Below are 13,546 nucleotides of genomic sequence, written 5' to 3'. Positions count from 1 at the left end.
TAAAGCCGTTCATGCTCACGAAGTACAAGTACATCGTGAACTCGTCAATGAAAGCGAAGAGTACGAGTTGGCGAACGAGGAGACTCGGTTGCGATTCACCAACCAGCGATACGAAATGCCAGCACCGGTCGTCGTGTACGCTGACTTCGAGTCAGCCATTGATGACAAGAACAGACACAAGCCCATCATGTTATCCTGTCTAGCCGTGTCTCGTATCCCTGCCATCCAGACTCAACTGAGAGTCTTCCATGCACCACACGAGAGCGAAGAAGAGCTTCGTCCTTTCATGGACTATCTCGTGCAATTGCAAGGGAGTGTGAAAACATATCTATTCGATGAATTACCCCTCGAGAACTCTCCGAGCATCGAGAAGGACTTTCGTGCAACAACCGTGTGTCCCTTCTGTCGCAAGAAACTGGAGGACGACAAGGTACGTCATCACGCACATGTGGCAGGTGAATACACCACAGGAAAGGGAGAGATACGTCACTTCGAAGCCGGACAGTACATCTGCACCTGTTGCACCAAGTGTAACCTACAACTCTCATTCAACAAGAAGAACTATCGTCTGCCAGTTTACTTCCACAATGGATCGCACTACGACTTCACGTTCATCATGAAACTCATCGCGACGATGCCTGGTGGGAATCTCGAAGTCATTCCAACCACTGAAGACAAGGAGATGCAGATCGAGTACAATGGCATTCAATTCAAGGACTCGTTGAAGCTCATCAGCAGTCCTCTCAGATCCATCGTCGCACAGACACTTGGAGGCAACCTCGATTTGTACGTGCACACCAAACAACAACTACGCAAGTACTGTGAGTCTCGAGGCAAGCAATGGGATGATGAATACATCGATCTGTTGACACGGAAAGAACCCATGTTCTACAGTCTCATCAAGTCGTACGAGTCATTGAACAATACCGTCATTCCTTCTCGCGAGCAATGCATTGATGATATGAAGGGAGAGATGATGCCACAAGACGAATATGATCACATGGTGAAGCTGTGGAAGACCTTCGATATCAAGACATGGGGTGAGTACTACGAATTGTACAATGTACTCGATGTGACTCTCATGGCTGATGCATTCGAACACTTCCGAAACACGACACTGAATGCATTCGGTGTTGATCCGATGCACTATATCACAGCACCACAAATGGCCTATTCGCTCTTCTTAAAGGTCACAATGGAGGGCGATCATAACGAGAATAGCCTCATGACCCTCGCAAGGAAATGGGCTCAGTACATCATGCGCATCAACGCCAACGAGGGACTCGCCGAGAAACAACTGGTAAAAGTGTTCTTGAATCGCATGGGTGAGTTCTATGAGAGCAAGGGCATTCGATTGATGGAGACAAATGATATCGATGACTTCATGCGATTGTTGAAGAACCTGCGAGGAGGAATCACTCAGATCGTGAAACGACATGCCAAGGTCGACATTGACAACAAGGAGCAAGCAACGTCGTCCCAAGGCATCTACTACCTGGACGCCAACAACCTGTACGGTGGAGCCATGCATCGAATGATGCCTTATGAGTTGGTGGGTGTACCTGAGCGACGAGAAGTGATGGAGAAGATCAATCGTGACCCGAATGGATGGGTGCAATCACTCAAGACGTTCGGTAAATATGGGTTCTTCATCGAGTGTGACATCGAGGCACCAGTAGAACTCCATGATAAGTTCAATGACTTGCCATTCTTTCCCGTACAGAAGGCGGGCATGTACTCCGATGGAATCAAGAAGTACGCAGAGAAGAACGACATTGTGGACAAAGTGAAAGAGGTGAATACACCGAAGCTCATCTGTGATCTTGTACCTCGTCAAAAGTATCTCGTGCATTACTCACTGTTGCAACTGGGCATTCAACAGGGTTATCGTGTCACGCACATTCACCACATCATTCGATTCAAGCAGGCACCATTTATCTTCGAGTACGTGAACATGCTGAGTGAGAAACGAGCCAAGTCCAAGATTACTGTGGAGAAGAACCTGTATAAGCTGTTAGCAAACTCAACCTATGGCAAATTCGTTGAGACTGGACTGAAGCGAATGAAGGTGAAGTTCGCTAACACGTGGAATGAACGTGAAGCCATCATTCAGAAGCATGGGTACGACATGATCGCCGGGACTACCATGTATTCCGAGAATCTGATCGGCATCAAGTTGAACACACCGGTGCGCAGGGTGGAGAAGCCATTCTTCATCGGGTTCGCCATTCTCGATATGTCCAAACACATCATCTACGATTTCTACTACAATGTGCTCAAGAACACATTCGACACCGTGGAGTTGTTGGGACAGGACACGGACTCACTCATCGTGCAACTGCACGATCGCGCTAACATCGTTCACAAGATGTGTGACATGTACAAATCATTCGACTTCTCGGAATTGGATAACACAAGCTACTTCTATGGAGAACTCGTGAAGTATTACGAGCATGAGGTGGACAAGAGCAAGTTCCCTTCATTGGAATCGTTCCTCAACTTCAACAAGAAGTTGCCTGGTCCCATCTTCAAGGACGAGCACAACGGACATCGCATCACGGAGTTCGTGGGACTTAGACCGAAGATGTACTGCTTGGTTGATGAGAAGCATGTGATACACAACGCAGCAAAGGGAGTTCCTCGCAACGTGGTGATCGATGGTGAGAGGATGAGCGTGAAGAACATCGATTTGTACAAGCGTGTTTTAGAGGCAGAGAAGAAGGAAGATGCAGTGATCGAAGGCAGCTTCAAACGCATCAACAACCAGGCCTTCGATATCAGCACGAAGGAGCAGACCAAGACCCTTATGACTTGCACGGATAACAAACGTTGGATCTTGGACGACAACGTACACACACTGGCGTTTGGACATTACCGATTGAAGGACATGTAAAGGAGAAGTTTTTTTACTTTGTTTTCTTTATCAAACAGTGTATAAAGGGCAGACAATAACCAAATTGGCAGACAATGGGGGAAGCGAAGCTTCCCCGGGGGAGCAAAGCTCCCCCAATAGCCGAAAAGGTTTTCGCGCTTTATGCGCCATGGTACTCGAGGTGGGCAATGGGTAGCAATGGTGGTCAGGCAGAAAAAGGGCCGAAAAGATTTTCGCGCTTTATGCGCCGTGGTACTCGAGGTGGGCAAGCAGACAATGGTCAAAAGGCAGCCAGGAATAAAATGGCAGAAAAAGGTCCGAAAAATTTTTCGCGCTTTATGCGCCATGGTACTCGAGGTGACCAGGTAGAAATAAAGGAGGCCAGGTAGAAAAAAGGAGGTCAGGAAAAAAAATGGCAGAAAAAGGGCCGAAAAAATTTTCGCGCTTTATGCGCCATTTTCCTACTACTTATACTGATTTGCTAAAAAATGGCTATTCTTCTCTATTCACAACATGGAACATTGGGTTCGTTATTTCTTTCAAATAAAATAGTAATCTTTTCCATTTTTTTCAAAAAGAGATTATTGCTGTTACATTAGATATTATACAAGTAAGTACACTGGGAATAGCTCTTATAATACGATACTAATCTATTAATAACAATATACATTTAGAAGGATGACTTGCGTGTAATGTTGTAATCACGGCCTTGTTTTGTTTTTTCGTATCGATACAGAGTGCTATGTGAAATACTTATCGTTATGATAGTGTATCGCATGTGTTGTAGTTCCCAACTTTTAAACGAATTTCAGTAATAAAAGTAAACTGGAAAAAAAGGAAAACTTTCAGAACTAGCAAGGAGTTCATATTGATAGTGAAGAAGTGGTGTTGCCACTACCCCGACGTAATAGCACAATAGCTAAGAAGTCTATTAGATAATATAGACATGTGGATGTAGATAAGATAGAAGTTAACGGAACAATCCTATATATCTCATTCTTTTTTTGTTTTATGAAGACTATTGCCGATTTTATCAATTCTGTTATTAGTTATTATCATGTTGACAGTTCCATGATCCAGTATATGCAAGGACACTTGAATAAAGACATGAAAGTGGATGGCTGGATTTCACTCATATTGAGCAATCTAGAATGTATAGTATTGCATTTCGATAATAGAGTATTCATGAATCAAGGATTTGTGGTCAATGAGCAGAAAGTGTTGAAAGTGTTCGGAAATCATCAAATTGGTGATATTTCATATAATGAAGAACAATCCATAGTAGTAGAAAAGGGAAAAGTTTACTTGGATCATGGAAGTCGATTTGAAGGCTTGGTATTGACAGAAAACGAGTTTGGAATTCCATTTGGATATGGTGAAATGTATGATGATAATGGAATATTGGTGTACAAGGGCATAATGATCAATTGGAAACGATTTGGCTATGGAACGAGTTATAATAATAATGGATGTATTGAATATGAAGGATATTGGTGTGATGATAATCGATTTGGAATTGGAAAAGTGTATGATCAAGCAGGTATTGAGGCTATTCAGGATTTCTGGTATAATGAGATGGACAGTGATCAATATGAAGGAAATGGAAGCAATTTCAGTTTCATAGTAAAAAGAATGGAGCTATTTAGTTGTATATTGGCTGATTGGGATATTTCGTTGTTCTATAATTTGGAATCGATCGAAATCGGCGATAATTGTTTTAAATCAGTGAAGACATTCAAAATAAATGGATTGGATCGATTGGAAACTATCAAAATCGCAGAAAATTCGTTTACGCAAGTGACAAATCAGTATGTTATTTTTGAACTTGATAAAGCAGTACCAGCTGCATATAGAGCAGATAAGTCTTTTTCCATAACAAGTTGCCCATCACTGAAAAGTATTGTAATTGAAAGATATTGTTTTGCGGATTTTGCTGGGTCTTTTGAGTTGAAGGAATTGCCTTCACTGACCTCTTTAAAGATAGGTGTGTGTGATACCGATACTTGCTGCTTTCTCTGGAATTCCTTTGTTATCGAGAGTATCACATATCGACTTATTCTAATAATTGTATAGACCTTCCACAACTAGAGGAGATCGAATTAGGTAGATGGGCTTTTTCGCTGTCGTTATCAACGAAAATTAACAGTATTACTACGGACGAATAACACTGACTCGTAGATCTTCCTCAATTAAAAGTATTAAAACTTGGATGGGGTGCAATCAGTGGCAGTTATCAGAGTGAAACGTCTAAACTTGAAATGCGAAGTAATACCTTTCTGAAGCCATTAAATGTACAGATTTACCTAGTTTGCATTCTATAACGCTTTATGGAGACGATAACTTTTGTGATGTCAAAGAATTAGTTTTAGAGAGTAATGTTTTCTTTTTGCTAATATTATTTTTAGATATCATGAATGTTCAAAATGTTAACATTATTAAAGATCAAAATTCATCGTTATTCAATAATCTGAAAAGAATTAGTATAACAAGTATTTCGTTATGTGTTGATGATAGGATAGACGTCTCTAGTAAACTTACTGACCTTTTCAAGCATGATAAACATTTTCAGTAAAAGATAATCCGATTTTGTGAAGAAGTACATTCGATTTGAGTTGGAACTGCTTATGATTGCATTTTCGATTCATTGCACAATTCACATTCTTATTTTTGTTCTATAAATGTAGTATACCATTTTAAAATTAGGATGATAAATAATATGATTAATATGCCGAATAATGTATTAGTAGGGGTTCATGTTTCCTTTGTTCCGTTTTTTTTTGGTGGTTCTCGACTGTTGTGTGATTAAGTCAGTCACAATTTCACAATTCAATCTAAACTTATTCTCCGCATTCCTCTCGCTTTTAAACCTTATTATCTCATTTTCTTTCGTGCTTTCCTATATAACGAATTCTCATTTTGCTCTGTATACAAATAACCATTACTTCATATCACCTTTTCGACTATTTTGCTGGTTTCCTATTTGGGCAGTAATCCATTTATCGATTTTCTCTGTAATAGTATCTCTTTTGTGTAAACACTATTATTATTATTTATGTTTTTTCGTCCATCACTATTCATTCAATTTGAAATCTATCACCTTTAACCGGAGCGACATATTGATATATATAAATATATATTTCTTCTCCCATTATGTCTGACGACACTTCATCTTGTACAAACTGTCCAATTTGACACCCCAACTATTATATCTTCGCACAATAAAAAAATAATCATTCCCCGTATATGTTAATACGTAATTGTACTATCTTGCTCATTTCATTTTATTTCGTCGGGTCGTTTTTGTATGTCCTCTCCTCTTCGCTTCAGCTACATTACTGCATTATTGTTACTGTGTATTTCAGTGCGATACCTTATTTCCCTAAACCCTTACTCAGGTGAACCTTTTTAATCGTTTTTACTTTAGGAATGGGCAAGGGACCTCTTTTTGGAGATTTGGAAGCTCAGCGTCATTGGATGGAGATTACCATTCACTTACCTATCTACGATTGGTATATATCTCCATTCTTCCTAAATTTAGGTATAGAAATGGAACTCACAATGATCTAATGTATTGGGGTCTGGATTACCCTCCATTGACTGCTTTTCACGAATATGTTTTGGGAAAGATAGCAGAATATTTATGTCCTGAAGTGGTGACCTTTGAGGCGAGTCGGGGTTGTGAAACTAGTTCTTGTATCGTAGTGCACATTTTATGTGTTTTTCTTTTAGCTATTTTCTCGATTGTCCGTGCTGGCTATGGATATACTGGTTTATCTTCCGTCTTGCTTGCTTGTGACCTATTTTGCTTCGGACTTACAGAAATCACATTCCGCTTTTATTCCATTCTTCCTGATGGTATTTTCTCCTGCATTGCTGTTAATCGATCATGGCCATTTTCAGTACAACTCGGTTTGTCTGGGTCTCGTTCTCCTTTCGCTCTTCTGTATCGAAAGAGATTACGACTGCATCGGCTCTTTCCTTTTTGTGATGGCCATAGGATACAAGCAAATAGCACTCTATTATTCGTTGGTGTTTTTCGTGTGGTTGTTGCGCAAATGCTATGACCGGAAAAGCGTTTCTCATCTTTTCCTTATCGGACTTACAGTCATTGCTTCCTTTGCTCTCCTCTTTCTTCCTTTCTGCGTCCATCTCCCCGAGGATCTCTCGCCTCTTTCGTCTCTTCGCGCGGTGATTCAGCGAATGTTTCCGTGGGATCGATGGGTGTTCGAGGACAAAGTCGCTTCCGTGTGGTGCACGTTAAACAACGTCATCAAACTGAACCGACTTTTCACTTTCGAGCAAATGAAGCTGATGTGTCTCATCGCTACCATTTGCGCCTGTCTGCCTTCGCTCTTCTTGCTTTGGAGAAAGCCTTCTCCTAATCGAGTGTATGCGTCGTTGTTTTCCTGCTCCATGTCTTTTTTCCTTTTCTCATATCATGGTAAGCTTCCATTCTTCCCCTTTTCTCTTTAGTTCATGAAAAGACCATTCTCTTCCCGTTGCTTCCCATGCTCCTTCTCGGAAAATCAGACCCAGATGAAGCGATTTGGTTTAGTTTCATGGCTTCTTACTCGATGATTCCGTTGTACCTGAAAGATTCGAATTTCCTTCTCGGATTGGTGTACACAGGCGTGATTCTCTTTATTCTGCCTCCTCAGAAGCCTATCGGCGTCACTCCAAATAAAACGGCGAATTGGTTCTTCACGCTTTGCTTAATGGGGGTGGTCGGCTGTAGCATCTTGTATTATGCCTTCCCTCCTCCTGCGCGGTATCCTGATCTGCACAGCGTGTTGATTTCTTCGATTTCCTGTGGATACTTCCTTCTCGAATATTTATTGGTTTTAGTCAAGTATTGTTGAACCTCTTCTTTGTTGTCCGTACACTATTTCCAATTCCTCATACGTGTTTCCATCATAGAAAAAGAGATTCTCACTTTTTCGATCTTGGAATGTTTACTACTCTTCAAAAGAGCCTTCCTCTCGATTTACCTCATCCACTACTTTGTTCTCCATCAGTACTCTTTTTCCACATGCTATTATTTTCACACAAATGTTCGTAATTACCACACACAAGTCCCTCTTCTTCAATTTCAACTCCACACCAATTACCATCATTCCTTTTCCCATCCAACTCTACACAAATCTGTTGTTGCCATTCCAAAGCACCACAATTCCTTTTCCCAGAGTGATGAATCACGACGAAATTGTTATTCTTGACTTCGGTTCACAGTACAGCCACTTGATTGCTCGTCGCGTGCGAGGTGAGTGGTGTTCGCATCCTCTGACGTTTTAGAATTTAACGTCTACTGCGAACTGTTCTCCTGCCTGGTGGATGCAAAGACCGTGATGGAGAAAAAGAATCTGAAGGTACGATCGTGTTTTACCTGCGAGCTAGGGAATCATATTTTCAGGCGGTCCTTCGAGCGTTTATGAGAAGGATGCTCCCCACGTTTCTGAAGAATTGTGGAAGTTCATCGAAGAGAAGCAAGTGCCTCTTCTCGGTATCTGCTACGGTCTCCAAGAGATTGCCCATCACTACGGAGGAGTAGTGGCTCCGTGTGACCACCGTGAATATGGACATGCCATGGTTGGTATTGTCAAGGGCCTGGAAGGTACTCCATCTCTTCCTCTGCTTCTCACCGCCTAGAAAAGGACTCTCAAAAAGCGATGCGTCTGCTGGAGGGTCTGGACGACCCCTTCCAAGTCTGGATGAGCCACGGCGACAAACTCTCCGCTCTTCCTACCGGCTTTTTCGACATCGGCGCGACCTCCAACGCCGAGCACGCAGCCATCGCGAGCCACGACAAGGTGATGTACGGCATCCAGTTCCACCCGGAAGTGACGCACACTCCGCAGGGCCGAATCCTGCTGAAGAACTTCGTTCTGAACATCTGCGAGGCGAAGGCGGACTGGGAGATGGGTTCCTTCGTGAACGAGGCGATTGCGCGCATTCGAAGCGAGGTGGGCGAGGAGGGCCACGTGATCGGTGCCGTGAGCGGCGGCGTGGACAGCAGCGTGGCGGCGGTGCTGCTGAACCGCGCGATCGGGAAGCGGTTCCACGCGGTGCTGGTGGACAACGGCGTGCTGCGTCTGAACGAGGCGAAGGAGGTGATGGAGCGTCTGGGCGCGGCGGGCATCGACCTGCACCTGGCGGACGCGTCGGAGCTGTTCCTGGCGAAGCTGGCGGGCGTGAGCGACCCGGAGAAGAAGCGCAAGATCATCGGGACGACGTTCATCGACGTGTTCGAAGAGGAGGCCAAGAAGATCGAGCAGGAAGTGGGCCATGTGGATTTCCTGCTGCAGGGCACGCTCTACCCCGACGTGATCGAGTCCACCTCCTTCCGCGGTCCCTCCGCGACCATCAAATCGCACCACAACGTGGGCGGGCTCAAGGAGAACATGAAGCTGAAGCTCATCGAGCCGCTTCGCGAGCTCTTCAAGGACGAGGTCCGCGCGCTGGGCGCCGAGCTCGGACTCCCGCATGACTGCATCTGGAGACACCCCTTCCCCGGCCCCGGCCTCGCGATCCGCGTGATCGGCGCGGTGGACAAGCAGCAGCTGGACATTCTGCGCCAGGCGGACAAGATTCTGATCGACGAAATCCGCGCAGCCGGCGAGTACGAGAAGATCGGACAGGCGCTCGTGGTGCTGCTGCCCGTGCGGTCGGTTGGAGTGATGGGCGACGGACGCACCTATGAGCAGACCGCGGCGATTCGCTGCGTGCAGACCACGGATTACATGACGGCGGATTGGTACCGATTCCCGTATGACCTGCTGGCGAGAATCTCGAACCGGATTATTAACGAGGTGAAGGGAATCAACCGCGTGGTGTACGACGTGTCGTCCAAGCCCCCAGCCACGATCGAGTGGGAGTAGTTTGCTTTGGGCTGTTTGTTCAACAAACAACGGGTAAAGGCTCCAATGACTCACGTACTTGTTTACCAGTCGTCATCATCATCTCCGAAGAGACCACCACCGCTCATATCAATATCCTCTTCCTCCTCTTCCTCTTCCTCCTTCTTCTCCTCCTCCTTCTCCTCAGCGGCTTCAGTGGCAGCAGCAGCTCCGGCAGCTACAAGTTCAATGTCCTACCACACTCCCTACCAGCAGCAGGAGCAGCTCCGCAACTGGGCTTCATCAGAAGCTCAGTAATGTCCTTTTCACCAAGGAACTTGGCGAAAAGCATGGGCCAGTAAGGCTCAACAGTGATGTTGGTAGCCTTCAAGAGCTGTGATATAATTTCCGCTCCAAAACGCTCCTACCTTCTCAATTCCGGCAGCATCGACCTTCACGCCAGAATCGGCAAGAATCAGGGTAGCAAGGGTGCAAGCGACCTCGTCACGTTCAGCAGCAGAAACGAAAGACATTGTAGCCAAAGTATTGTGAATTCTAAGGGTCGATCAGAATCGGGTATTCAGTGATCGAATGACCCTAAACTCTGTATTTTTTGCAGTGTAAATTCCGTGATTGGGACACTTTTGAATTTATTAGTTTTCGTAGGAATCGCGCTTGTTTGGAATGTGAACTATTTAGGGTTTGTGTGCCCTAAAGCCCTTGTCTCCATTTTTCAAATTTCACAGAAAGCACGCATTTTGTATTTTTTTTGTTTCGGGAAATAGGTATTGGAAAGCACCGCTTCTGTGCCTCTCCTTTCGATTTTGTACGATTGTTTTATGAACCAGTGAAACTCCCAAATCGAAAAAGCTGATTTTCTCTTCTCACATTTATTCTCCTATCATTGTAGCCTATGGACCTTCTTCCATTTTCCTCTGAAAGGCACTTGAGAGGTTTTTATAAGAAGCAGGTTGAGCTTTTTCTGAATGAATGCAATCTCGAAGATTTAGATAAGGAAGGAGTTCGGAATTTCTTAACTGTTGCCTAGGGAATTGGATGTCACTCGTAGAAGCTCCACAACGGTGTTGTTCCGAGTGATAACACAGTATCTCTCTTTTTCCAAAACAACAACACACGCGTTAATTCAGACGTCATGGTTAAGATACTTTTGGCAAAGTTTTTTCGGGATTGTGTATTCAAGTGTAGAGTGCCTTTTCCTGATATTGTTATTAAACCGAATGAATATTTTCCCTCGGAGCAGACAAGAGGTGAGTGTGCTGAGCGGTTTTCACATAGTTCCCACCTTACTTGAGCCGGACTTATCCTCCGTTCAGTACAATGACAGCGACTTTATCTCTTTTAAAGAGGGGTTTGTGAAGTTTGGAGTAAGTGACACAAGGAAGGTTATTTGATATGTGTAGAAGAAAAGCTTTTTCGGTTTTACCTATACCTACCGTTTCGCAGAACTGAATAATGTTTCTTGTTGTGGAATTCGTTTGATGTAGACTGTGTTGACAGTGTTTGAGCGTGAAAACAAGGAGAAGGTTATACTCGAAATCTATCTCGAGAGTATCATTTCCGTGGAGGAGATGCAGGACGAAAAGGGAGTCTTCCCTCTGATCATCCGAGAAGCAGATCGAGATACGATTTTAGCTTTTGATGACAACACGTCTTGCAAGTAGGTGTTTCTGTGCCTCGTCGATGATCTAGCGATTGGGTCAAGCGAATCACCTCGCTCATGGCTCTTCGAATGGTTTCTTCGCGCGAGCCGATCAACGAGACTTCGTTTAAATAGTACGTCATGAGGATTGGCTTCACGGTAGTCTGTGCGAGCACGGAGCCAACGTCAACGCGTGCTATGGCCGCGATGAAACCACGCCTCTTCTCTGCTACGTGCTCCGAAAGAAAAACTGGGAGCTGGCGAACTACCTCCTGAAGAAAGGGGCGCGTCCGAACTGCATGCTCCGCTGGCAGTTCGTGGTGCGGAACCAGGCGCTGTCCCCGAGCGAAATCCTGAACTTCATGGAGGTGAACAACATCAGTCCGGTTCTGAAGAGCGACGACGGTTTGAACTTCACGATTTTCCATTATCTCTGTCTCTTCGGGAACGTGGAGGAGATCGAGCGGCTGCTGCGTGGGCCGGACGCGCAGTCGCTGGCGAACGACCCGACGGACAGCAACGACATCGCTCTCACGATCGCTCTGCTCTCTCCGAAGACCTCCGTCGAGACGAAGACGCTCATAGCGAGTCGTCTGTACCCTCACTCGAACGTTTCGATTTGCAATCGCTCTTCGCAGAGTCCTCTCCATCTGACGCTGCTGCTAGGAAAGATCGATCTGCTGATCCACATGCTGCCCTTTGCCACCAACACGCGCTTCGATTCTTTCCGCAACTCCATTCTGCATCTAGCGATCAAAGCCAGACTGACGAGTGTGGCGTGGTTCATCATCGGCTATGTGAATTTCAACGAGTGGAATTGGGAGGACAGCACGGGAGACAGCGTCTTCACGCTGGCGATCAAGATGGGATACGAGGACCTCGCCTGCGAGCTGCTGAACTGCGGATGCACCCCGGATGTGAGCGGCGTGAACTGGCAGAGGAAAGGCTGCGAGCGGGATCTGTCCATTCATCAGGCGATCAAGCGCGGAATGCCCACACTGGCGAATCAGATTTTCAAGCAGGGCGGCTATGAGTTGAAAGCCGACTCGGAAGGAAATCTCCCCATCCATCTCGCGCTTCTGTATTATCTCAACGATTGCATCGACTTCCTTCTCTCGGATTCCACCGTTTCCACGTTTATCTCCGTCCCGAATCGAGCAGAGCAGAACTCTCCGCTGCATCTCGCGATCGAGCTCGGTCTTGCCGACTACGCTCACAAGATCCTCGATGCTGGAGCCGATATCAACGCCGTCAACAAGCTGGGATTCACTCCCATCCACTCGTTGATCCGTGCAGCGTGCGGCGAATCCAAGCAGGCGATCTCTCCGGACGATATCACGCAGCTGCTCATCGCACTGCTTCAGCACAACCCCAAACTGAGCATTCAATGCAAGCCCGGCAAGGGAACGCCCGGAGAAACCGCGCTGCACATGGCGATTCGAGGCGGGCTGCAGACGGAGCACCTCGCCGATCTTCTTCTCCAGGCCGATCCTTCTCTTGTGAACGAGCGAGATCAAGAGTCCTCGACGCCTCTTCTGCGTGCGGTCGAGCAGCACAGCTTGAAGCTTGTTCAGGCGCTCTGCGAGGCGCAGGCGGAGCTGGACGTCGTGAATCGAGACCGCGATACGCCGCTTCACATCGCGGTTCGCAACGGCGATGTGGCGATCGTGGAGTATTTGGTGAATCGCGGCGCGTATCTGCGTCTCTGGAACAAGGACGGACTCTACCCGATGCACCTGGCCATCCAGCTGAACAATCTCGAGATCGTGTCGTTGCTCTGCATCTACGACGTGGACGCCAATCTCTGCACGCGAGACGGCGACTCTCCGTTCCTCCTCGCCTGTTCCGTCGGCGGTCTGCGCGTTGCCAACTTCCTTCTCGATCGCCGGGCCGACCCTTATCTCTTCTCTCGTTCCGAAAAGAGCTGCATTTCCATCGTCGCCGACCTCGTTCGCGCTGCCAACGGCGATTCCCAATACGCCGAGCTCGCCCGACTTGTAAATTCGTGCGCTCCCACGCTGGCGCGGGACTGCTTCCCCAACGCCGATCTGATTCGCCGCGACTCCCAAATGCTCGACGACTACGTGAACCAGGCGATTTCCAAGGGACTCATCAGTCCCACATCCACGCTCTCGTCTTCTTCGCTCCCCTTCCAGCGCGCCTCCACGCTCCAGCGCGCCT

General features: G+C 46.2%; 5 protein-coding genes; 4 read left to right on the top strand and 1 right to left on the bottom strand.

Moving 5' to 3' along the window:
- Positions 1–286: 286 nt before the first annotated feature.
- Positions 287–2,893, top strand: GSBLH_T00001217001 (uncharacterized protein; the record flags this gene model as incomplete). Its single annotated transcript, XM_013039581.1, has 2 exons — positions 287–455; positions 498–2,893. The coding sequence occupies 2 exons, from the start codon at positions 287–289 to the stop codon at positions 2,891–2,893; spliced, it is 2,565 nt and encodes an 854-aa protein (XP_012895035.1).
- Positions 2,894–4,504: 1,611 nt separating this feature from the next.
- Positions 4,505–5,515, top strand: GSBLH_T00001216001 (uncharacterized protein; the record flags this gene model as incomplete). XM_013039580.1 has 6 exons in its annotated part: positions 4,505–4,910; positions 4,946–5,017; positions 5,051–5,137; positions 5,170–5,244; positions 5,278–5,361; positions 5,392–5,515. The coding sequence occupies 6 exons, from the start codon at positions 4,505–4,507 to the stop codon at positions 5,442–5,444; spliced, it is 777 nt and encodes a 258-aa protein (XP_012895034.1). The 3' UTR covers positions 5,445–5,515.
- A 783-nt stretch (positions 5,516–6,298) lies between these two features.
- On the top strand, positions 6,299–7,731 carry GSBLH_T00001215001 (uncharacterized protein; the record flags this gene model as incomplete). The annotated part of the gene is made up of 4 exons (XM_013039579.1): positions 6,299–6,381; positions 6,411–6,570; positions 6,602–7,313; positions 7,346–7,731. The coding sequence occupies 4 exons, from the start codon at positions 6,299–6,301 to the stop codon at positions 7,729–7,731; spliced, it is 1,341 nt and encodes a 446-aa protein (XP_012895033.1).
- A 190-nt stretch (positions 7,732–7,921) lies between these two features.
- Positions 7,922–9,755, top strand: GSBLH_T00001214001 (uncharacterized protein; the record flags this gene model as incomplete). XM_013039578.1 has 4 exons in its annotated part: positions 7,922–8,132; positions 8,165–8,238; positions 8,267–8,483; positions 8,519–9,755. 4 exons carry the CDS (start codon positions 7,922–7,924, stop codon positions 9,745–9,747), a joined length of 1,731 nt encoding a protein of 576 aa, XP_012895032.1. The 3' UTR covers positions 9,748–9,755.
- Positions 9,756–9,779: 24 nt separating this feature from the next.
- GSBLH_T00001213001 (uncharacterized protein) lies at positions 9,780–10,251 on the bottom strand. XM_013039577.1 has 3 exons: positions 10,134–10,251; positions 9,976–10,099; positions 9,780–9,943 (listed from the first exon to the last, which is right to left on the bottom strand). Exons 2-3 carry the CDS (start codon positions 10,055–10,057, stop codon positions 9,810–9,812), a joined length of 216 nt encoding a protein of 71 aa, XP_012895031.1. The 5' UTR covers positions 10,058–10,099; positions 10,134–10,251; the 3' UTR covers positions 9,780–9,809.
- Between the last annotated feature and the right edge of the window lie 3,295 nt (positions 10,252–13,546).

Source organism: Blastocystis hominis (assembly GCF_000151665.1).
Source record: "Blastocystis hominis, Singapore isolate B (sub-type 7) whole genome shotgun sequence assembly, scaffold_1".
Taxonomy (NCBI): Eukaryota; class Bigyra; order Opalinata; family Blastocystidae; genus Blastocystis; species Blastocystis hominis.
Note: the sequence above shows the minus strand (reverse complement) of the source record. Positions and strands in the feature narration are given on the sequence as shown.